The 24,903-nt window shown below is 45.7% G+C and overlaps 2 protein-coding genes across 3 annotated transcripts; both read left to right on the plus strand.

The window, feature by feature from the left end:
• Positions 1-14: 14 nt before the first annotated feature.
• NDUFS3 (NADH:ubiquinone oxidoreductase core subunit S3) lies at positions 15-12,713 on the plus strand. Of its 2 annotated transcripts, none has more exons than XM_054025752.1 (7): positions 15-124; positions 1,197-1,262; positions 2,229-2,326; positions 2,657-2,806; positions 8,649-8,774; positions 11,404-11,523; positions 12,454-12,713. In XM_054025752.1, the coding sequence occupies exons 1-7, from the start codon at positions 82-84 to the stop codon at positions 12,619-12,621; spliced, it is 771 nt and encodes a 256-aa protein (XP_053881727.1). In that variant the 5' UTR covers positions 15-81; the 3' UTR covers positions 12,622-12,713. The 2 variants fall into 2 exon arrangements, with proteins under 2 accessions (XP_053881727.1, XP_053881726.1); XM_054025751.1 differs by lacking the exon at positions 15-124 and adding an exon at positions 435-552.
• Positions 12,714-16,508: 3,795 nt separating this feature from the next.
• FAM180B (family with sequence similarity 180 member B) lies at positions 16,509-23,397 on the plus strand. The gene is made up of 3 exons (XM_054028491.1): positions 16,509-16,749; positions 18,923-19,002; positions 22,181-23,397. Exons 1-3 carry the CDS (start codon positions 16,662-16,664, stop codon positions 22,622-22,624), a joined length of 612 nt encoding a protein of 203 aa, XP_053884466.1. The 5' UTR covers positions 16,509-16,661; the 3' UTR covers positions 22,625-23,397.
• Positions 23,398-24,903: the final 1,506 nt, after the last annotated feature.

The following is a 24,903-nucleotide window of genomic DNA, read 5'->3' on the forward strand; positions in this document are numbered from 1 at the left end:
GGACTTCAATGGTAAAGGCGCCTTCCGGTTCCGGTCTGTGTCCTTGTTTGTCTGTGTCCCCGTCTCGCTGCTTGGGGCAGGATGTTGGCAGCAGCGCTAGGGCTGGCCCGGGCTGGCCTTAGAGGTGAGGCAATAGGGCAGGGAGAGGTTTCTGGGGCTGGTGGGAGGGCGGCTTGGCCTGGGCTGGCGGGGAGGGAGTCGGGTCCCCCGTGACCCCGGCCCCACGTGAGTCGGGTTGCCTGGGCGAGGAGCCCCTCGGTAGGACCGGTCTATGTGCAGCTCCTGCTGGCTGGGGCAGGGGTCACCGTGACCCCTTCTAGCCGTGCCTAGAGTGGTTCGGTGGCAGAGGCTGTCTTCCTGCCCAGTTCTCCTCTGTCTCGCTGGGTCGGCTAGTGCCGCCCTTTGGGGAAAGCTTTTACTTCTATGAGTTCTGTACAGCTAAATGGCAAATGTCTTTTGTGTCTCACTGGCCACCTGCGTCTCCCTGGTTTCTCCGGGTCTCGCTTCTGTTGGTGACTCCAGGTTTAGTGAGAATCTGCCTGTTCATGTGCTGTAAGATATCTGCTGAGTTAGCGCTTCTGGGAGAAGGCTTGAATAACGTGGTGATGATCGTGATATAAACATCAAGACAGAAAGAAGAGATCTCCGAGTTCCATGTTATATTTGATCTGTTCTTTCTGTTAAGCTGTTACTGTTTGCTCTAGTATATCAAGCACTGCTCACTTCTAAGTAAAATAGTTGGGCATATGGTTTAGATATTGCTGTAGGAAATTGAGTGATACATTCTCCACTTCCAAAGTGTGACTAATCAGATTTCTGGTTTAGGAAAAGAGGGTTTATTGCGTTGCGTGTAAAAGATATTACCATAGCCTTTGTTTTTGCATAGTACTTAGTAGAGGGAATAGGCCCCTTTGGTAGAATTTGTGTGTGTGTGAATAGCACTTGTCTGCTGGACTGCACATTCATGATTTCTTTTGGGGTATTTTACTACACTATATGATTATTGTTTGGGGGGGAGAGGTGGAGGGGCAGGTCAGACTTAATTCCCATATGTTAAAATGGAGCTTGCCTCACCAGGATGGAGCAACATGAGGGAGTCTCCTGGTCTCTGGAAAGGAGGAAAGAAGGCATTCCTCCTTATAGGAGGATGGAGTATGTGGTACAGACTGTTTCATCTATGCTCTTTCTCTTTGTAGCTGCTGCACGCCCTGCAGTGCTGTTGCCAGCTCGTTTTGAGGGGAGCTCCACAACAGAGACCCGTTGTAAGTCTCAGTTTATTAGTATTTCACCAACTCCTGGAGTCTGTATAGTGGGTATCATTTAGAATAACTCAGTAAGGTGACCATATTTTCAAATTCAACCCAGAACATTTTTGCAGTGACATTTACATATATTTAAAAAAAAAAATTGTGCTTTATTTTTTCTAAGTGTGCTGATGCTGCTACTGCCAGCTTCTGACTCCACCATAACATTCGCATATTTCTCCAAGGGGAAGAGGATTTTTAACTTTGGTTATACTCTTTCCATTAGACTGTTTCTGGTAATCACCCCAGATCTAATTCTGTGTTTCAGTAAATCTTGAACAACAAAAAATAAACCTTTTGGTTGACAAAATGAAAAAAAACAAGGACACTTCAGGTGTGAAAGAAGTTGCTGAGATGCTAGAACATTATGGGACTGTCCTGGTAAAACTAAGACATTATGTGCTGGAGAAACTGCTTTCCTCTTGTCAGGAATCAGTCTGTTAAATCCCTTAGGAAATGTTTGCTGATGTTCAGTCTAAACTTCTCTTTCACTTTATTCCTTTTACTGAATTATAACATCCCCCTACCTTCTGATTCCACTCAGTGTGATGCAAGTAGTTTCATATTCATGGTGACAGGGTGTTCTGTTGTCTGACACCTGATGGGCAAGTCTACTCCAGTGCCCAGCCACTTACCGAAGTCTATTTTCTAAATATGCTATGCATCGTGTACATTACCAGAGATTAGACTCTATATATTCCTCCTAGTGTTGGTAGATAGCCATTTAGTTCACCACGTTGTGAGGTTTTGAGTTGATCTTTGCAATCATGGCTTGTCTCCCCCTGCCTAGCTGCTCCCTGCTGGGGAACAGACCTACGGCCAAGCTGACTAGAGTCATGCTGAGCTAGTGTGGCCTGGGAGTTACTGCTCCTCTTTCTATGGCTTACCATGCGATAGCCCTGAGAAGTCTCTTGTTCTTTCCAGTCACCATTCGACCAAAGGATGAAGTGGCCCAGAACCAGCTATGTGCTTTTGGAGAGTATGTGGCTGAAATTCTGCCCAAGTATATCCAGCAAGTCCAGGTAGGTATTACCAATCAAATCATTCTAGCTTGGGATATTTGTAGTGAGGAGCTGGCTGGTAGAGCCCTGCTTGGATACAAAATTTGTATCTGCATCCAATCCACGATTCGCAAACATGGTCTGCAGATATCCCCAGATTTACAGGGCTCTGGGTGGGAGAGAGTGATAGAGCTGGCTAAAAAACATTTCTGCTATTGAGTTCCTTGAACTGATGTGATATACCTGATCATGTGGCCCCAAACCCTTCTGATCTGAGTATCCTGCTTTATTCAATGCACTGCTCAATCCCTTCTGCGTCTATACTAATTCACTTTCTGTTCCTTTCCACAGGTGACCTGTTTCAATGAATTGGAGATATTTATCCATCCTGATGGGATTGTTCCAATTCTGACTTTTCTTCGAGATCACACCAATGCCCAATTTAAATCCCTGGCTGATTTGACTGCTGTTGATGTCCCAACTCGACAATACCGTTTCGAGGTAGGAACTATTCCTTGGAGGTACAGACCTGCAAAGAGTTATAGAAGATGATGGTATTGAATACTAAGATAAGCAATTGTTTACAGCTCTGGCCATGGCCTTTGCATTCTGCGATAGTTATGCTTATCTGCTCTGAGAACTTTGAGTTTTGCTTAACCCACTGAGCATAGAATCAGTTATATCACTGACATATTATAAATATACCCAATTAATTAGTGAGCCCGAGGCACTCTAAGGAGAGGTGTCTGCATCTGGGGGCCATGAGACAAGTGCATACTACTACTTCTAGGGGAATTCTGTGCCACTGCCCAATGCAGGATTTCATTTTTCCCCATAGAATTAGTGATGCAGAGCTGCTGGCCACCATTAGGGGCCACTAGACTCAGCAGAGCCCCAGCTCCCAAATACAGTTACTCCTCGCTTAATGTTGTAGTTATGTTCCTGAAAAATACGACTTTAAGCAAAACGATGTTAAGTGAATCCAATTTCCCCATAAGAATTAATGTAAATGGAGGGGGGGCAGGCGTGTTAGGTTCCAGGGAAATTTTTTTCACCAGACAAAAGACGTGTGTACACACACACACACACTATGAGTTTTAAACAAACAATTTAATACTGTACACGGCAATAATGATTGTGAAGCTTGGTTGAGGTGGTGAAGTCAGAGGGTGGGATATTTCCCAGGGAATGCCTTACTGCTAAATGATTAACTAGCACTTGGCTGAGCCCTCAGGGGTTAACACGTTGTTAGTATAGCCTCACACGCTAAAAGGCAGCACGAATGGAGCGAGGGGAGAGAGCATGGCTGACAGAGAGAGACACCCTGTGTGTGAGAGAGAAATGTGCATTGCCCCTTTAAGTATGCTGACCCCATGCTAAGTACATTGCTTTTTTTAAGTAGATCAGCAGGTTCCTCTGTCCTGAGCCCTGTTGTGTGTCCCTCCCTGCTTTATGGAGATGGGGCAAGTGAGAGAGGGACACCCTGACATTAGCCCCCCACCCACCCACCCCCAGCAAGCGGGAGGCTCCCAGGAGCAGCTCCAAGGCAGAGGGCAGGAGTAGCACATGGCAGTGGGGGGAGGGATGGCTGAACGGCCGGCAACTGATAGCCTGCTGGGTGGCTGCCGCACAGGGAATTTAGGGGAGCAGGGAGCTGATGTGAGGCTGCCAGTCCACCCTGGTTCCAAGCCCCCACCAGCTAGCTCCAACGGGCTGCTCTTCCTGCAAGCAGTGGACAAAGCAGGCAGCTACCAAACAATATTATAAGGGAGCATTGCACAACTTTAAACGAGCATGTTCCCTAACTGATCAGCAACATAACAACAAAACAATGTTAACCAGGACGACTTCCAAGTGAGGAGTTACTGTACAAGACTCTGTTTGGGGAGGGGAGAGCTGGAGGGTTCTGGGCTGCTGCAGTTCCCAGCACGTCCTGAGGAAGGAGGCGGCGTGCAGGAAACTCCATACAAGCATGGGACCCAGCAACAGGCTGTTTCTCGCTCTGGATTCCTGGGCTCTGGGGGTTAGGGGACGTGGATGTCTGGCCTGGTGTGTGCCCCACAGCTGGGCTCTAGGGAGTGTGGGTGTCTGGGCTGGGAGGGGGGTGCCCCACAGCTGGGCTCTGGAGGGGGTTGGGGGTGTGGATGTCTGAGACTGAAGGGGCAGAGTTTTCCCCCAAGATGTGCACAGCTGGTATGTGTGATATCTAGACCGAGGCACCCAACAAAAGCATTACAGAGAAACAGCAACAGGGCTCTTGCAGAGGTTTCTTTAACTCTCTATTCCTGGGGGAAACTTTTTTTTGTCTGTATTGTTACAGACATACTTGCTGATAGGTATTTTGAAATAAATTACCAAAATAATTGAAATTGGTGTGATTATATTGTGTTATTTTGTCAAAATATAAAGAACTTTTAATTTTTCGGCACAGAATTTCCCCAGGAGTTATACTACTCTTTGGATCTGAAGCCATTGATTTACTTTGACCATGACACACAAACCTTTCTCCTCCATGTATTCACCAACCGTCTTCTTTCTGATGATGTCAGCTCCTTCTGCTTCATCTCCCTTGCCCTCATTGCAGCCTTCAACTCTGAACAGCTCCATTCTCCTGGGTGGCCTCTGTAGCTAGACAGACTTCTCTAGTTATTTAGCAGTAGTTGTGAAGTAGCATCTAGAGGCCCCAAACAGGATTTGAGGCACCATTGTGCTAAGCAGCATAAACACAAGTATCAAAGAGATAGTCCCAACCGCAAAATATTTACAGTGTCATGTCTTGGCTCTGCTCCTACCTAGCCGCATCTCCATCTATGGTGAAGGTGCCTTCTTTGTTTTAAAATCCTCCATGGACTTGCTTCACCTAACTTCTTTGCGCGCGCACACACACACACACACCCTCCCTCCCTCCCTCCCTAATACTAGCCTCTGTCCCTCCATAGGATCTGGCAGTTTCTCTTTTGCAGTTCACAGTCTGGTACAGCATCTCTCTCTTTTGCCTCATGGGATTTCCATATCGGATGAAAGATGCTGTATTCTAAAACAAAAAACTAAGAGTTGGGCTGAAACTGTTTTATTGGTATCAAAACCCTAAAAACAGTATTACCCTTTCTTTAAACTTGGTTTATGTTTAAAAAAAAATTTGCAACAGGGTAGCTAAATCTAATTAAAGTTGATCTAATTACACCAGTGAAGACCCTTTATATAGAAACACTAATCTCCTATTGCATATAAACAACACAAAATATATTTTTAAATCTCTTCTTAACCACATAAGAAAGTTAAAGCATTTGAAACTTAATTTACCAAATTTCTTTTTAATAATAGTTTTTACTTGACACAACTTCCTTGTATTAATAGCTTTTTTAAAACTGCAGGAAATAATTAGTTATAAATGGTAGGTGGGATATTCAAAATCACCTAGTGGATTTAGGCATCTAACTCCCACTAGCTTTCAATGGGAATTGCCACCTAACTTCCTTAGGTGCTCTTGAAAATCCCACACGGTAGCTCTTGAGTTGTTCCAAAACACAGATGCACACACAGAGAGAAAAGATAAGTCACAGCTTCTGTCTTTCACTTGTACCTCCTCTGAGACCTGAAAGACTTTTACCATTGTTAATGCATTGTTTTGCCTTTTTGGCCACAGACTCACAGCAATAGTGCAAGGATGGACAGGTCTTGATTAAACTGGTCTGTTAGGCAAAAAGAGAGAGGCAGGGGGAGTGTTAAAAGAACAGCTGGCTGAAGCTGAACCCAAGCAAGACAGAGGTGATGCTAGTGGGCAGAGAAAAGGATTTTGAAGAGTTTGCAGCCACAGTACAGCCTCCTTTGGTTGAAGACACACACCCACAATTGGTCAATTCAGTCCGTAGTCTAGAAGTAACCTTGGATTCATCACTGACACTGAGGTCTCACATGGCACCACCTGCGAATATTGCTTTCTACCATCTTCAGTTGGCCTGGAGACTCCATCCCATCCTGGTGGATGAAGACCTGGCTTTGGTTATTTGTATCTCTGACACCTCTTGATTGGACTACTGCAGTACACCCAGGCATGAAGCCTTCAGCCCTTAGGAAACTCCGGCTAGTACAGAACATTGCAGCACGTCTCCTCCGCAACACAACCTACTCTAAGCATATCAAACCAGTCTTCTGCCCTCTACACTGGCTTTCCTTAGAATTTTGAACCAGGCTCAATGTCTCAGTCCTTATCTTCAATGTGCACCATGGCCTGGGAACCGAAGAGCTAAAAGACCATGTAAAGCTCCAGGGTAAAGACTGTGGTTGACAACTATGCTCTTATGGCACAGTGGAACTCTCAACAATAAGAGTAAGGCTCACCTGTGCAGGAGACAGAACTTCCTCTGTCCAAGACTGGCATGAACTCCCCCAAGAACTAACAGCCCTCATAAACCTCACGACTTTCCACTCCAAATGCCAAGCGCATTTCTTTTATCTTGCCTTCCGTAATGTAAATACATAGCAATAGGTATATTCAAACAAGCAAAGCTACCCAAACAAGACACGCCACTGCACGTGCTTCTCGCTGTGGGGAGAGGATGAGAGAATAACCCACACATAACAGCTCTGTAGTTACATTGCTTAATGCACTACTGGAAAGCATTCAGCTACTGCAGTGATGAGTGTGGTATATGAACCTATATAGAAGAGAATAAGAGGGGGAGGGATGAACAGGGAAGGTAACTTACACACAAGGGAGGGAATAGCAGTACCTAAGTTTCACACTTCAGGTATCGTTCAGGGTTTAGCTAACCTTATGGACATGGAGATGTCACCTGGTTGCTTCTGCTTGCCCATTCAGGTCAGGACATCTTTCAGGATGGTGGACAATGAAGGCTAATCAGTGTGATGGTAGATTCCTGGTTCCTAGCAGGTGACTATGCTGGCAAGACTGGTTGGCACACAACCTTACAGGAAGGAAGCTGTATTACTAAGTTAGTAGCCAAGTGATGCTTAATAATGCAATGTCCAGAAAGGGATGACCGCCTCATCTCATCAGAATTAATCAATCAAAACCTATCTAGTGTTATATGTTGACACTTCCTGCCATTCTAGCAATATCTCACTCCAGAGGTGGGTAAACTAGGCCCGTGGGCCACATCTGGCCTGTGGGACCTGCTCGGCCCCTGAACTCCTGGCCCGGGAGGCTAGCCTCCGGCTCCTCTCCTGCTGTTCCCCCTCCCCTGCAGCCTCCGCTCACTGCACCACCGGCGCAATGCTCTCGGCAGCGGGTCTGCGAGCTCTTGCCGGGCAGTGTAGCTGGAGAGCCATGGCCTGACCCGGTGCTCTGTGCTGTGCAGTGGCGTGGCTGGCTCCAACCAGGAGGCAGGGCTGCCTGTCCTGGTGCTCTGGGCAGCGTGGCTGTAGCGCTGCCAGCCACTGGTGCTCCAGGCAGCGCGGTAAGGGGGCAGGGAGCAGGGGGGTTGGATAGAGGGCAGGGGAGTTCAGGGTGGTGGTAAGGGCAGGGTATGGATAGGGGGCGGGGTGGTCAGAGGGTGGGTTGGATGGAGCGGCGGGGGGCAGTCGGGGAGAAGGGGTGGTTGGATGGGGCAGAGGTCCCGGGGGGCCGTCAAGAATGAGAGGAAGGGTGGGATGGGAGGGCGGGAGGTGCAGGGGCAGACAGGGAACAGAGGGGGTTGGATGGGGGGGGCGGCGGGGGTGAGAAGCAGGGGGAGTCGGATAGGGGGCGGGGGCCAGGCCATGCCTGGCTGTTTGGGGAGGCACAACCTCCCCTAACCAGCCCTCCATACAATTTTGGAAACCCGATGTGACCCTCAGGCCAAAAAGTTTGCCCGCCCCTCTTAGTTTGTTACTTAAACAATTGGTGACCTTGCCAGAAGTTTTGCAACTCCCTGATCAGTTTTTAGTTTAAATGCATCCAAGTTGTATTAGTATTTTGTCTCCAATTTCTGCTCATTTTATAAATTGGTCAAGTTAAACTCCTTACTTTTCACCTGCTTTGGACAATGTGAGATATTAATCCATAGTTTAGACTGTAACAGTACATGTGGCCAGTTACGTTTCAGGAGAATTGGTTTGTTTCTGGGGAAATTAGAGGTGGTGGGTTTTGTTTTGTTTTCATAAATCAGGCTAATAGTAGAAAAGTTAGCTTGAATTTTGACTATGGAGTGGCTATCCTTGCTCCATAGGTATGAAGTGCTATCATGGTCTCACTGGAAAACTCATCTGAAAACCTCTCGTCTTCCTTGCCCATGCCCCTTCAGCTGGTATCTTACTATAAAAATCACAATTCATTCCAAGAGACAGTTTGTACATGACCTAGGCCACAACAAATTAGTTGCTTTTTCTCAATTCCCTTTAGATTGTTTATAATCTCCTGTCTCTGCGCTTCAATTCTCGGATCCGTGTGAAGACGTACACAGATGAGCTGACACCTGTTGATTCAGCAGTGTCAGTGCACCAGGCAGCAAACTGGTATGAAAGAGAGGTGAGCTCCAGTATGCTTTCCCAAGGGCTTTGTGCTTGGGAACAGGATCCATATGGGGGTTGGAGACGACCATGTTTGAATGAAACTGTATTCCTCTGGGAACTGTGCAGGAGGGAATGGTTTTGCCCTTGGGAATGGGAGAAGAGGCATTTGACGTTCTTCTGAGGGCTTTGAGCAAAGGTATAACAAGATACAATGTCTGGAAGTGGAAGTTTGACAAATTCAGACTGGAAATAAGATGTAGTTTTTTTTTTTTTTAAACAGTGAGGATCATTAACCATTGGAACAATTTAGAATCAGACGCATAGGATTGGAAGGGATCTTGAGAGCTCCTCAAGTCCAGCCCCCTGTGCTGAGGCAGGATCAAGTAAATCTAGACCATCCCTTACAGGTGTTTGTCCAATGTGTTCTTAAATACCTCCATGGACTGGAATTCCACAGCCTCCCTTGGTAACCTGTTCCAGTGCTTAACTTTCCTTATAGTTAGAAAGTTTTCCAAATATCTAACCTAAAACGTCCATTGTTGCAGATTAAGCCAATTATTCCTTGTTCTCCCTTTAGTGGACGTGGAGAACCATTGATCACCATCCTCTTCTTGCTCTTAACATATTTGAAGATTATCAGGTTCCCCTCTCAGTCTCCTTTTCTGAAGACTAAACATACCCAGTTTTTTTAACCTTTCCTCATAAGTCAGGTTTTCTAAACCTTATATCATTTTTGTTGCTCTCTTCTGGACTCTGTAATTTGTCCACATCTTTCCTAAAGTGTGAAGCCCAGAACTGGATACACAACTTCAGCTGAGGCCTCATCAGTGCAGAGTACAGCAGGACAATTACCTCCCATGTCTTATGCACGAGACACCTGTTAATACACCCCTGAATGATTTTAGCCTTTTTTGCAACTGCATCACATTGTTGACTCATTCAATTTGTGATCCACTATAACCCCAGATCCTTTTCAGCAGTACTACCGTCTAGCCAGTTATTCCCCACTTTGTAGTTGTGCATTTTATTTTTTCCTTCCCAAGTAAAGTCCTGTGCATTTCTTTATTTAATCTCATCTTGTTGAATTCAGACCAATTCTCAATTTTGTCAAGGTCATTTTGAATTCAAATCCTGTCCTCCAAAGTACTTGCAACCCCTCCTAGCTTGGTGTCATCTACAGATGTTATAAGCATATTCTCCACTCCATTATCAAGTCATTAATGAAAATATTGAATAGTATGGGACCTCATTAGATGCATCCTCCCAGTTTGACAGCAAACCATTGATAACTATTCTTTGAGTACAGTCTTTCAGCCATGTTGTGCATCCACCTCATAGTAATTTCATCTAGGCCATATTTCCCTAGTTTGCTTATGAGAATGTCATGTGGGACTGTGTCAAAAGCCTTCTTAAAAGCAAGATACATCACATCTTCTACTTCCCACCTGTCAAAGAAGGAAATTAGGTTGGTTTGGCATGTTCTTGACAAATCCATGCTGGCTATTCCTTATAAGGTTATTATCCTCTAGGACAGTAGTTCTCAGCCTATTTACCATTGTGGGTCACATATGCAGCCCATAATATGTTATGTGAGCTGCATCGAATACTACCTGTATGGCCCTGAGGATGTCACATGGGTCGCAGCTCTGTGCTGATTGGGCCACAGGTTGAGTAGTGAGGATGGTGGTTATTCCAATGGTTAATGACCTTCAGTGTTAAAAATTTGCATCTTATTTCCAGTCTGAATTTGTCTAACTGATCATTTTTAAATCAAGGTTGGATTTACTTTTTTTAAATATAAGCTCAAATTCAAATGGAATTCTGTTGGGAAAGTTCTAAGGCCTGTGTTATATAGGCTGGAAGGATTAGATTTTTATCAGTAAATGTTGGAAAGGTTGCTTTTGCCAGACACACACAAACTGGTGGAAAAAAATATTTCCATTGATGATCACAATGATGATGATAGAAGTTGACAGGCAAAGTAAGAAAAATACTCCTTGTAAGCTACAGATTGATTTTAGGATATTTACTTTGTTTTGACACGTGATATTGACAATTTATGTTTTAACTGTGTTAAAGCTTTAACTTTTTGAATCTGTGTCTATTGTCAATAAGTAATTGTCCCCCCTATAATTTCCCACAACTGTGAAAATGTAAATAGATTAAAAATTGGAAAAATGCTTCTTAAAACCCATAATTTTGCACAACTGTGGAAACTTAAATTGAGGGGGGGAAATGCTTAAAATAAACATCAGTATTATCTGTCTAAATTGCAAATAAATAATTGAATTCTGCCAATCCTCCTTAAAACCCATAATTTTATACAGGAGGTCAGACTAGATGATCACAGTGGTCCTTTCTGGCCTTTGAATCTATGAGCAGTGCCCCAGATCAACTGCCCAGCCACTACACTGTCCAGGCATCCAACCTACACATTGTGGGTACAGTATATGGGGGGCAGGGGGCAGCGGCTTCTTTCTAGGATGAGAGCGAAAATGGAGGCTGGGCAGGCCTCTTTGGAAAGTGGTTTTCTTTGTTGGGTTGGCCCCTCTTAGATGAGGTGTGGAAGTTTTAAGCTTCTGAGGTACGCTGAGGGGCTTTTCTAGGATGGGGTGATGTGACTTGTTTGGTTTCCTTTCTTTTAGGTTTGGGACATGTATGGAGTCTTCTTTGCCAACCACCCTGACCTGAGACGAATCCTAACAGACTATGGGTTTGAGGGCCACCCATTCCGGAAGGACTTTCCACTCTCCGGATATGTAGAGGTATGAAGAATTCTGGTTCACTCTGCATTCAGAAACCCATCTATGCTTCAGAGCTGGGACATGGCTGTTATGGAACTGTAAAATGTTTGTTTAATAATTATTTAAATTTTCTTAGTGCTTTTCCCCCTGGAATTTAGCCAACACACAGCACCCTGCATAATAGAGGAGTTGGGGGCCTGAGACACTGGGCAAACCTTTCCTCTTACACAAGAGCAGCAAGTTTTGCTTTCCAGGCAAAGACGACAGGACCAGCTACTTTTAATGCCCCATCCATTAGATCGAACTCATTCCCACTGAATTGCTGGAGACTCGATTTAACTCCCTCAGAGGGTTTAATGATTGAGTTGATCTTTCTGGAACCTCTGTTTCCAGGGAGTCAAGGTGTTTCAAATCCAATGGCAAGATTACAAAGCCATCACCTTTAGCTGCCTCAGCTTTCTTCACACATCCCATTCCTCTAACCTAGATTTTTATCTAGATTAAAACACAAATTAAATGAGTTTGTTTGGTCTCCACCTAGTTCTAAGTGACTGCATCACAAAGCTTAGTATTTTTGCACAATTGAATCTGAGGACTAGAAGAGAAGAGACTGCGGGTCAGGATTAGGTGCATTAACTTTAGTTTGAGAGGCAAAATAGCAGAGGCTGCTGTAGAAAAGGACAAAAGGACATCTGCAGAGCTGAGGTTGGGAAATCAGGACTGGAATAGCAAGGGATCAGGCTTGATGTGTGTGACAGAGCTGGATGGTACACACCTGCACATTGCCTGATTCTCCTTATGCCATGTGTCCTAAGCTCTCATGAGCATTGAACTAAAAAACTGGAGTGAGCAGTCTACAAGCCTGTCATTTTTTGTATTTGGCTAACAGAAGAAGCTGCTCAGTGGCTGGGAACAAGCAATGGTGACCAGCTTGTTTTTGCCCTGTTGCAGGTGCGCTATGATGATGAGGTGAAACGGGTGGTGGCAGAGCCTGTGGAGCTGGCTCAGGAGTTCCGCAAATTTGATCTGAATAGTCCCTGGGAGACATTTCCTGCCTATCGCACAGCTCCAGAGACCCTGAAACTAGAAGCAGGAGACAAGAAAGGAGATGCAAAATAACAGCAAGACAGAGAGGATGCTGGGAACTTCCTGTGTGGCACTGACCTTCCTGTTCTCCCTTAATATTTATATGAATAAAACCTGACATGAGACCCTTGTCTGTGAACTAATTAATGGAAAATGCAGTTTTCTAATTAGCTGAAAAGCACCTGGGGTTGTTTAAGCCTGTCATTAACTATAAAATGTAAAATCACTAACGGGGGGAAAAAAATCATGAACTGGGTGTGGGACTCCTATGAGGAAGAACTAGGGTGGGGACTAGAGCATAGAAAAGAAAAGGGGAGCAGATAATGCAGAACTCAAATGTCCTCTTTCTATTTAATTAACTGGTGTGGCAAGTACTTAACCTGTTTACAGGGAAACATTTTAATTAAAAAAACAAAATGATACAAAATAAACAAGGTATACATTAAATGGACTGAAAACCGGCTAATTGACAGGTCTCAACATGCAATTACAAATAGGGAATTATCGAGCAGGTGAGTTTCTAGTGGGGTCCTGCCAATCTCAGTTCTTGGGCCTATGCTATTTAACATTTTTATCAATGACCTGGAAGAAAATATAAAATCATCGCTGAGAGAGTTTGCAGATGAGACAGATTGGGGGACGTGGTAAATAATGAAGAGAACAGGTCACTGATACAGAGTGATCTGGATCACTTGGTAAACTGGGCACAAGCAAACTATTGTGTTTTAAAACTCAATATTAATGTGAAGTTATACACCTTGGCTTACATTCTTTGTTCCTTTCTTACAGGTTGGGGGACTCTATCCTGGGAAGCAGTGACTGAAAAATAATGCAATTCTTGAATGTGTAAGGAGGGGAATATTGAGTAGGAACTGCTGCTGGAATACTCTGTCCAGTGTGACAATGATTAAAGGATTAGAAAACATGCCTTATAGTGACAGACTCGAGCTCAATCTGTTTAGCTTAAGGAAGAAGGTTAAAGGGTAACTTAATTACAGTCTATAGGTATCTATGTGAGGAACAAAATACAATAATGGGCTCTTCAATTTAACATTTGGAAGTTGAAACTAGACAAATTTAGACTGGAAACAAGGTGCAAATTTTTAACAGTGATGGTAATTATCCATTGGAACAATTTCCAAAGGTTGTGGTGCATTCCCACCACTGGCAATTTTTAAATCAAGATTGGATGTTTTTCTAAAAGATATGCTCTAGTTCAGACAGGAATTACTTCAGGGAAGTTCTATGGCCTGAGTTATTCAGGAGGTCTGACTAGATGATCACAAACGTGACTGTCCTTAGAATGTATGAAATAAAAGCCTAGAGGTGAAATAGGTAGAGGGAGGATATGCTTTCTTCCCCACTGTGTGCTCATGAGCATTGGTTTGGTTTTGTTACGGCTTTCTTTAGGCTGCTGCAAATCGTTGTATTTGGGACTTGACTTAAAGCTGCCTTTTCTAGCGAAGGACAGTTGTCTTCAGCATAGTCATGAAAAGTTATGACTTCTCTTGTGAGAGGGAAGCAGTAGTCAGAGCAGTAGTCAACAGGATTTCTAGGTTTTATACAATTCCCAGCTTCGCTTTGAGCCTATACATCCCACCATCTGAGCTAACTAGGTAGAAAATATTCTTGTGGCCACAGCTAGAAACATGACATATAAAACACGTCCAGTGCTGTTGTATGGTAGGAATATAGAAAGCTATGGGACAGCATGTATTGTGCTAGAAGTAGTAGTTTTTGGCAGTTTATCCATTATTGCAGATAGCGCTTCACAAAGCACGCTCCCTGCTGCAACACCACAAAGTTGCTTGGGGCATAGTACCATGATTCACAGTACATGTAACATTATCAAAAGGTTACTGTGATAAGCCAGAAAAATGAGGGGTGGTCAGTGAAACAGAAGGAAAACTCTTGCATAAATAGGAGTGGGGAGCTTGAGTGAGGTGGATAAGAAGTGAAGGGCCCTGCCAAGCTAAGTCATAATGCTAGGACTGCTAAAGGACAGTAATGGTAGAGTCCAAACAGCTATCCTAATGGAGTCAGAGCACAGCACTTGGCTTAAGGGAAAGCTCTTAACTATCCAGAGTATTTACTGAGGAAACTAGGGTTATGACTGGGGCCAAATCCCTTCTGGTGAGAGAAAGCTGGGGGTTTATAACAGTGTAAAGCCATGCTTGTAGCTGCAGCCTATTCACTCATCCATGCTATCCTTGGAGACTACAAGGGCTCACTTAGTGCAACTCAGACTAGTGGCTAAAGTGCTGGTGGAGCTGGAAGGGGCACTATGTAACAATAAGGGAGAGGAGTCATGACCTAATGTTGGTTGGACCAGTGAGAGATGGATTTGTGTTGCCTTGAAATATTTCAAGTTCTGTGGGAAATGTACATTTTTCCTCCACTGGAGAGCATGAACCCAAAGTTGTCCAGGGCTCAGGTGTCTTCAAAGCCCTAGTAGAGACTGGTAGATCCCACTGGAGGAACAGACCAACTTTCTTCACAGCAACTAAGTTTGAAATGCTTTGGGATTGCTACTGACCCTGACCTATTCTAGCATGAATTAGCAGAGCAAGGCCCAGTGCAGTGATCTGGTCAACTCTAATTTACAGATGTGCAGAAGAGGAGCAGCCAGAGAATGCTTTTAGCTTTACCTGAGCTTCTGTCTTGAAATCAACAAAGAAAAAGTATAAACTATAACTAAATACCCTCCTGCAGCAGTGGTTCTCAAACCGATACGTGGAGAATTTGCTGGTGTTCCACAGGGAACTACCTGGTCACATACTGCCAACTCCTCTCCTTCCCTCTCCCCCCCAGTGCTAAATTGCATTAAAAGCACCTAAATATTTTCCTAACGCTAATTGTGTGCCAGCAACTGCTGTAGTTATTGCAAGCAGAGGATGTAATGGCGAAGGAGAGGTGTGCACAAGACCATCTCTACTACAATGTTCAATCTCCAAAAAAAGGTTGAGAGATCCCATAGATTAAAGGGTTTAATGAGGAGTAACTGGAGCTGAAGCAAGTGAGGGAGAGTAGCCTGACTTCAGAAATCCCAAACAGTTCCCTCAGGAGAGAGATTCTGAGCCTCCCAATTCCTAAGCCACTGAATTTTCTGTGGATCACAAATACCTCTTCCATTGGGTGAGCCTCAGAACAATAGTCTAACTGATTCTGGTGGCAGCATATACAGCAGAATGGAATCCTCTGTCTTCCTGCTAAGAAAGTTCTACCTCCTGTTTTCCTAACCTAGTGGAGAGAGGGTTTTTTTTTCCAGAGGCCCCATAGCCTGAGTGGGATTATAAATGAGGAAAGGGGCTGTCAGGGGTGCACAGGGGTAGAGACCTGGTAATAGCTGGGGAGGGATTTAGGTGGGATTTTGTATATAAAACAAAACCAGTCTTCAGTTTTGTAGTTAATTGTGATGCAGAAGTCAGTCACACAAGTGGGCAGTGAGTTAGCTGAAGGCTGATTGGCTTTTGTCTTTGTTATCTGACAGATCATTGTACTAAACTTTCCCTCCAGGAGGGTTTCTACTGGAAAGGAAGAATGACCTTTCCTTTGTCAGCCTGTATATCTTGGATGCTGTTGTCCTGCTGTGGAGCCTATACAGACTGCCAGCCCCATCATGCTGTGACATTTCAAGCTTGTTTTCAAAATTCCAAACTCAGTAAATGGAAAATTTAAAAGAAAGCCAAGGAGCTTGGGGCGGGGAGAATCCACACTCTACAGGGAAATTAGATTAAACTCCAGTTTGTCACTTGTTTAAATGGAAAATCCCTTGGAATTAGAAACTTCCCATTAAAATACATAGTGGAAAAATCAGAATTTGGAAAAGAGGCTTTAAGAATTCTGCCAAAAACTAAACAACAAAGTCTTAAAGTTTCCAGATTGCAATGGAAAATACCCTTTGGGAACAGAGAATTCAACAGCAGGCCCTTCCCAGGACTGGAGGGAGAAGGGAGGATCCATTCCAGCAGAGGCTGCTGTGATCAGAGAAAGGGAGGAGAGAAGCCACAGTAAACAGTTCTCGCTTCACCCAAGACATTTATCTACAGAACGGGTGGGGACTCTTACCTGGCATGGCACTCCTGCTCCAGCTGCAGCTCAGAGCCTGGCTGTGGACAGCACTGGTCCTCTATGTGTTTGCTGGATCCTGGAGGCAGACAGGTAGGAGGTGCAGCTGCAAGGGAGGTGGCTGCTCTGCAAAACAAATGTGTTTGTGCAGTTCCACTGGTGCTGGGTTTTACCTAATTCCCCAAATATGCTGGTGGGCTGGGTGTACTGACAAAAACAACTTTCTGTGATAGAAAGCAAATGAATTGTGCTCTATGCTAGACTCTATTCTGACTGAGGGAAGAGGGATGGCAGAGTTTGTCTCCAGAGAAGTTAAGAGTGCTCTACGCCTGACATATACTACTTATTTGTCCCCCCAACTGCCTTTTATGCCCTTATGGTCTTTGTTAACACTACATCCTTCAAAATCAAAGGATCACCTGCTGAATTATTTCCTACAAAATACCCAGATGTCCCCTGGGTGAGAAACCCACTGCCTGTTAGTGTGAGGCAGACCACTTGGAGGCAGGAGGAGAGACTCCTTTGGCCCTTGCTGAAGAAAGCTTTTCCAGGTGCCTTTACAAGGCTGTTGATTAGGAAATACTGTGAGGGAAGCCTTGTGAGAACAGCTTCTATTGGGCCAATTATTTTCATACATTTCTTGTTATGTTTTGTTTATGTATGTTTTACTCTACCTTCTACACTGACACGAACGTATTTTTTAAATATTAGTAGGAGTGATTTGGGGGTTATTCTGTTCGTTCATTGAAACCCTGCAGTTGGCTGGATATTCCCCACTATAGAGAGCTGTGCACTTAGCTGTGGTCAGAATAGGCAGAAGGTGAAATGGGAATCAGGTAGCCACTAGGAGAAGTCCAGAAAAGCAGCTCTCAGAGGGTGCAGTATCGTTACCTGAGCCATAAGCCTTGCTGGAATGTGCATTGAGGAGATGGAAACAGCAGCTTGAATCCCAGCTAACATTCTGAAAGCACATCTGGCTTTGATCAGGGAGTCTGCAGCTGTGTAGAGAAATGAACCTTCCCTCAGGCAGAATGGAAAGCAGTATCCATCTTCGAACAGCTCCTACCATCCCCAGGGGGAGCTTTCCTCCAGAATGGAAAGTTGGAAGCTGGTTTTGGTAGCAGCATTATGCAACTAAAAGATTAAATCACATTTCTGTTTATTAAGTGCACCTGCTAATTTTAACACTTGGGATCCCACAGAAAGATATGCTGAGTACTTATGGCTAGTTTACCCAACATCAGCTCTGCCTCCTTCCTCCTCATGAGGACCAGAAGATTCCCCGCCTCCGTCCCAAAAATACAGCCAGCCTCCCATTTCCTCTCCCCTGCTGCCAGCACCGCTTTTCTGCACAGAGAAATTCTGTGTTCCATGCTGGCTGTCTCCCAATTCTGGCCCACCCAATGTGGCCCTCTTTCCTCCACCCTGGCCTGAAGGAGTCTGGAACTGGTAGAACGGGAGCTAGTATCCATTATCACACAGGCCAAGAGAAGAGGGAGGGCTGTGCCTCAGAATCTTAGTTTAGTGCTACCTTCCAGAGCCAGAAACTCTCCCTCCCTGATGCAGTGTTCACCTCCCTCACCTTAAATCCCCTTGAAATGAGCCAAGGCCCCAGGTGACATCCACCCAGGAATTAGCTGGTGTCCTAATGGTTAATCATTTCACTTTGCACAATATGAATTCCTGGAGGCTGATGCTACAAAACAGTCACTGAAGGAGATCAATTCAGAATCCTTCTCAGAACAAATGGGACAGATACAAATCCCAGCATGGAGGGTTTTCTCACAGGCTTACCAAAGCAGATACTTTTGCTCCCTAACATCCCAGCTCCAGAATGATACTGGCTGGGAGTAAGGGGTCAATGTCCTGAAACCTTCCCTTCGCTTTCTTTAACTTGCTCTATCTCCCTGATAAAACCCCAATTCTGCTCCCCCAAATCCAATGGTTAGACTCTTTGGCACTTAAGGTACATCTACACAGAAGCTGGGAGGTGTAATTCCCATGGTGGGTAGACATACACATGTTAGCTTTGTTCAAGCTAGTGTCTAAAAATAAGTGTGGCTCTGGCGATATCAGGGATGGCTAGCCTGAGCTACTGCAGCATTACACCTCCCAGCTGCTATATATTTATACCCTTAGATACCACAGGCATAGGCACCTCAGCAATATCAAAGATAGACAGACAGACATGGTTACTGAGAGACAATAGGGAAGATGTGCTAAGCTGTTGCTCTCTGAAGCTCTGTGGCTGTTTAATGTTTTCCAGATGGGCAACTTCACACGGAGGACCATGCTGATGTGAATGTGTTTCATAACAAGCTGGAGGATGCCAACATCATGCTAGAGGTTATTTGGGTTATGTTCTGGGACCTGTGGGAAAGGATGAGAGTGTGTGAGCTTCTGTGAGGGCTAGGGGTGGGAGATCCTGTCCATTTAAACACCCAAATGTTCCACTAGTTCTCATTGTTTTTCTATTTCAGGAGACCCTAGAAGATACCTTAGTATACATCTCAGCAAAGTCACTGCCCTGTTGAATGAAACCAGAGAGTAGGGTGATCAGATGTCCCGATTTTATAGGGACAGTCCCGATTTTGGGGTTTTTTTCTTATATAGGCTCCTATTACCCCCCCCTCCCAATTCTTCACTCTTGCTGTCTGGTCACCCTACCAGTGAGGTCCAACATCCTGTCTCTGGTGGTAGCCAGCACCAAATGCTTCAGAGGAAACCCCACAATGGATAATTATGGAATAACGTTCCTTAACCCCTGTCAGTTAGTGGTTGGCTTATGCTCTGAGGAAGGAAGGTTTAATTATGGCACGTTTAGATGGGTGAGTAGGGGAGTAATACGTGAATGGGACAGGCCATACTGCAGTAGGAATGCTTTTTCAAATGAACGGAGAGAAAGCAGTTAGGAAGGAGCCCACTGAGCAAGGACAGAAGGTAGCCAGCTTGGTGCCAGGGTTAAGGGGTAGACTTACCTGACTTCCTGGTCAGCACAGTCCTTGATGGGACAATAGGGGATACCCCATGTTGCTGAAGCCAGTGTTGGTCCCAGGATATTGCAGAGACAAGGGGGGGGGTGAGAATATCTTTTAATACACACACCGCTCTTCTTCAGGCCTCTCTCCCCTACAGAAGTTGGCCCAATAAAAGATGTTACCTCACCCTCCTTGTCTCTCTAATAAGGTGTACACAAAAGCAAAGCGTTCAGTCGTCACAACATGTCCCACAAGGTGGTATCTTTGGGCTGATCCTCCTGATGGTGGACAGCTGGATAAAATCACAGCGCGCTCCGGACCGAGACCGGGTCGAGTCTGTGCGGGGGGACGGGGGCAGCATGCGGGGAGAGTGACGGCGCTCAGAGCTGCCGCGAGCGGAACTCTATTTCCAGCGATGATTTTCCCAAAGGGCCGTCACCAACCTCGGGGCTGGCGTGCCCCGGGCAGCACTGTAGCGAAGTGCAGCCTTTCCACCAGGGGTCGGGGCCCTGGGCAGCTCGGATCTCCCCGTCCCGCAGCAAGGACACCGCTTGGATCAGGGCGCTTCGCCCTGTGCTGCCTGTTCCTCTCTGCCGGAGAGGACAGGCTGTGTGTAAGGAGAAATCACGGGATGGGCCCGTGCAGCTCCCACAGCCGCCCCCCCCCAGGTGTGCGGGGCCGTGCAGCTCAGCCCCCCGGACTGCCCTCCCCCGTGTGCGGGGCCGGGCCGTACAGCTCCCTCCCACAGAGGCGACACCCTCCCCCGCTAGAATTGTTCCGTCTCTGACTTTAGCATCCATTGCTCCCCCTCCCTCATGACAGGGTTAAGCGCCCCCCCCCCGCACCCCATCCCTCGGGGAAGCCGTCCGGGATCGGGGAGCCAGGGGGATGCACCAGGGGAAAGCATCCTGTTGTGGGCAGGGCAGGCGGGGCAGCCTGCGGGCGGAGCTGCGAGGTAGGCAGAGGCCGGTGTCACGTTTCCCCCAGCCGCGGGGACAGAGCCGGTCCCGCTCCCGGGGTTTGCAGAGCAGGGAAGGGGCACAGACCAGCGTGATGCGCCCTGCCCTGCTCCCTAGGACGGAGGAAAGGCAGGGAGATCTGAACTCTGCCCAGGGAGAGAGGCCACAGCTACAATATAAAGAACATCCAGGAGCTAGGAGCTGAGTGCCTGCTGCGCAGGACTTAGGAGAAAGCAACAGGTGCTGCCTGGCTTCCCCGAAGCTAAGGGGAAAGGCCAGATCCAAAGTGGGGGAGATACAAGGTGGAGAGGAGGAGGAGGATACATGGAACAGGGAAACTGGAGGCTTGAGGAGAGGCATCCATCTCCCACCCCCAAATGTAGGGATTGCATTGACAAAGGAAACTCTGAGTTTGGAACAGAAGCTCATGAACAGTGGACAAATTTAGTCGCTACAAAACTCATTAAAGCATTATTCAACAGTCATGGTATTTTTTTTATCTCTGGCTCCCCCATATGAAAAAAGCCTGTCTGCGCCGTTGTCAAACACAGAGAAGTGCCATGCAAGAGACAGAAACAGGGAACTTCAGGGAGCAAGTTAGGGAAGGAGGGAGAGGAGCTGGCCCTCAGAGGGAGGGAAGAGGAGTTGCTGCCTAAAGATGTCAGATGGGGCTAAAGCATTGCCAGCCCTTGTGATACTACCCCGACTCATGATTTTAGGGGCTGGTTTTAAGCTGCTCAGGCTTTTAGCAATAACTTCTCTGTGATTTCCCTTCTCCCCCCATAATACAATTAGCCACCCTCTCCCCTTATCTTGAATGGTTTGGAAGCCAGGCTACCCTTGGCTAATATGACCAGGCAGACTGCTATGAGGAGCAAATGAAGTGAGGGGTGAGGGAAGGGGATAAAGAGGATAATGTAGAAGCCCAGAAGGGAGACCAAGAAGGAGTCAGACATATACAGGCTGGACAGAGATGTTGTTGGGTGCAGGGGAATGTGGGGAGGGGAGGCAAGAGAAGAGCACCATAGGAGGCAGGGGAACTATGGGATTAGAAAGCAGGGCCAGCTCCAGCTTTTTTGCCGCCCCAAGCTGTGAAGGGGGGGAAAAAAAGATAAACCCGATTGAACTACTGCCGAAGTGCCACCGAAGAGGAAGAGAGGGAGTGAAGGACCCCCCGCCGAAGACCCGGACGTGCTGCCCCATGAACGGACGGACTGCCACCCCTTTCTATTGGCCGCCCCAGGCACCTGCTTCCTTCGCTGGTGCCTGGAGACGGCCCTGTTAGAAAGGAAGAATGGGGCAGATGAGAGGAACTGGGTGGGGAAGTCAAGGATAGGGTGGGAGGCAGACATACAGGAGCCTGAAAACAAAATATCATTTGTTCAAATTGTACATGGTTTTACCTTTAGCAATCGTGTTTGCATATTGAATTGCATACCCTACATGTCCCCCTACCCTGACTTCCTTTGTACAATCCTGGATTTGTTAGGGGTGGCAAATCTCTTCATAATCCCTGCCGGGGATCCTCAGCTGCAGGACAGTGGTTGGCCCTAGACTCCCTGCTCTCATACTGCCCTTCTCTTTCAGTTGCTCTGGGAAGGACTGGAGATTGAGGCTAACGAGACAATCAAGGTGCAGGATGAGGAACTGGCCTCTCTACGCACAGCAAAGCGATTTCTCCAGATCTTCCAGCACCAGGTTCCCAAGACATCAGAAGGGATCAAGAAGCAGCTGAAACATCTTTCACAGGCAGATGCCCCTCTGAGTCTAGTAGAGTTTGATCAGCTTCTCTTCACCAGCGTTTACTGCGCTTATCAGATTCGCTCCATTCAGGGCCTGGACAAAAATCTCTGGATCAGTTTCTTTTCTCAACTAGTTGATGAAATCCTCCATGATCTCTGCAAGGGATTCTGCCCTGCAAATTCCACTCTCTTGGCTTCCTGGCCCTGGAAGGAGAAGCCTTTTTATTTAACCTTACTGAAAAAGTCATATCATTCCAACCTGGCCATGACGAAGAGAGGCACCGAGTAAGGAGACTGACATGACGAGATTCAATTGCATTCTTGTTACTCTGAGTGCTGCCAGTCATCCCAGATTATGCTGGTTACTGTGCAAAAGTGCCACCATTCTTCCTCTTTTGCTTTCTGTATTGTACTGGCAACATTCTAGGTATTTATCCAACCAGGTATTGTCCCATCTTTAAACGTGAAAGGAGGCCTGGGATGTCTCCCTAGGATCTCCATAGAAGACACACTTCTGAGATGCATTTCTGCCTTGATCACTGATGGCCATTAGAGATGCCACAGCATTTTTTCCAGAAGTCCAGGTATTAGCCTGTGATGGCTGAATTCCATCTCAGGTAATTCCATTTTGCCTCCCTAAATTCCCCATGGTTGCAGTTGGATACAGTATTTTTCCCGTACTACAGTAACTCACTGTACAGCATAGCTGTGCTGTTCATACAACTGCTGTGTTCCACTTTATAGGTGGCTACACTCTGTGGTGATTCATACTAAGTTCTGACTCATTTTATCTGTCATCCCATACCAGGTGCCTGGAACAGTTTCCCAAGTAATGTGCACCCATTTCCTTCCAAAAACTCTTGAAAATGTACTGATTCCATGAACCCTTCTGGTATAGATATCATTCCCCACTTTGTATTAGTACAGAATGGGTATTTGCTTGTCTCTCATCTACTAAACTTTTGAGGGCAGGGATCCAGGTATTTGTTCAGCAGATTTTACCTCTTCTAGAGAGTCTTCTTCTACATCTGTGGTACTTTACAAATAAAGTAATTGGAACAGTACTGTATATGTGCAATCATTATTTTTATAATCAGGAATTCAATCAATGTAGAGCTCAATTATGCTTCTTTGTCATACTCCTTACAGCATGGTATTAGCAACATAAATTCAGTTAGTCCAGGTGAGTTTTATTTGATATTGGTTTCTTGGTTTGTGCTGGCCCTCCCATTTACACTGTAGATGCACTAATCCTGAGCCTCTACAGCCTGCGCTTTGATGCTTAGGGTCATACTTTCCACACAGTTTTACTAGACTCACAACTTCCACAGAGGAGCCACTTTCAGAAATGCATGCAGAAAATGACATTCCCAACAGCAACAATTAACTTTTGATCTAGTTTATATTTTTCTCTCTCGTTATCTGACAGATGGAGATGAGAAACAGTAACCCAATAATAACAAGCCCAGAAGCAAGATGTAGGTTTTGGGGCACGGAGAATGATTTTAAAGGTCAGAGTTACAATTTTACAGGAGAATAGGGAGTTTGCAAGGCATAGATCTTGCAAAGAGTGTAGAAATTGGGACGAGTGTCTTATTTGCATTCCAACTCCTGGAAACCGGAAATAAAATATAAATGCTGCCTCACGCTATAATCCTACACTTCTTTCTATACCCCTAATCCCAAACCTTCACCCATTTATGGAAGTCACTTAGTCTTATAGGGGTAAGATTTCCATGGGGGTCTTGCAAATGAATATAGTTTGAGGTAGAGAAATTGAAATGAACATAAGGCTGGGTTTGGGTTTCACAAGAGGGTGAAAGATTTGAGACTACAGTATTGCTAAGGTTTAAATAAGAACCCTAGGTGAGGTGCATGTTTCTTGGTTGAGACTATAGGATTTGATATGAGGACCTCAGATAAGGAGGTACTGTCTCGGATTAGAGTTTTCATGGGTGGTTAGGTTAGAGGCTTTGTCTTCTCTTGAACAAAGACTGTGAATGAAGCCAAGTTGATGGCAAGTTTCAGCCAAAATTTAGGCTGAGACCTATAAAACCTTATTGGATTTGGGAACCAAGCCAACATTTGAACACAGGTCTCACACAAGATATTAATCCCATAGCTCTGAGGAGCCCCCTAATATCCATTGCTCCACTGAACTCCTGGGTTCCCACCACCTCTCAGATTACTGTGCTACCACTGCCCCCAATCCCCTACAATCTTAGTGCCATCCACACTGGTCCCTCTATAACAGGAGTGGGGCTCACTGGGACACAGTGTGGAACAAAGGCAAGGACTATGAGAGCATGGACATTGAAATCACCTCTTATACCTTAGAAGTATGGTGGTGGCTTCCCCCTAAGGCAGGGTTAGGTAGAGCAACAAGGAAACAAAATGTTGTGTTATGAAGTCTAGTCACACTATAACGTTAAGGGTGCCCATTTCTTGGCAATAGTAGAGTTCAATACAGGCAGAATCACCATACACATTCAGACCATTGCCATCCCCAAATGTTTAAAAATCATGAGCCAGGCACCCCCAAAATCAGGAGATTTTTAAAAATAACAC

This window comes from Malaclemys terrapin, chromosome 4, assembly GCF_027887155.1.
Source record: "Malaclemys terrapin pileata isolate rMalTer1 chromosome 4, rMalTer1.hap1, whole genome shotgun sequence".
In the NCBI taxonomy this organism is placed as follows: domain Eukaryota; kingdom Metazoa; phylum Chordata; order Testudines; family Emydidae; genus Malaclemys; species Malaclemys terrapin.

Excerpts from the sequence above, each read along its gene's own strand:
- NDUFS3 (XM_054025751.1), top strand. The coding sequence starts at position 450 with ATGTCTTTTGTGTCTCACTGGCCACCTGCGTCTCCCTGGTTTCTCCGG. Across the intron at positions 2,807-8,648 it reads CTCGACAATACCGTTTCGAG|ATTGTTTATAATCTCCTGTC; the intron begins GTAGGAACTATT and ends AATTCCCTTTAG. Across the intron at positions 11,524-12,453 it reads CACTCTCCGGATATGTAGAG|GTGCGCTATGATGATGAGGT; the intron begins GTATGAAGAATT and ends GCCCTGTTGCAG.
- FAM180B (XM_054028491.1), top strand. The coding sequence starts at position 16,662 with ATGGCACTCCTGCTCCAGCTGCAGCTCAGAGCCTGGCTGTGGACAGCA. Across the intron at positions 16,750-18,922 it reads TGGATCCTGGAGGCAGACAG|ATGGGCAACTTCACACGGAG; the intron begins GTAGGAGGTGCA and ends AATGTTTTCCAG. Across the intron at positions 19,003-22,180 it reads ATGCCAACATCATGCTAGAG|TTGCTCTGGGAAGGACTGGA; the intron begins GTTATTTGGGTT and ends CTTCTCTTTCAG.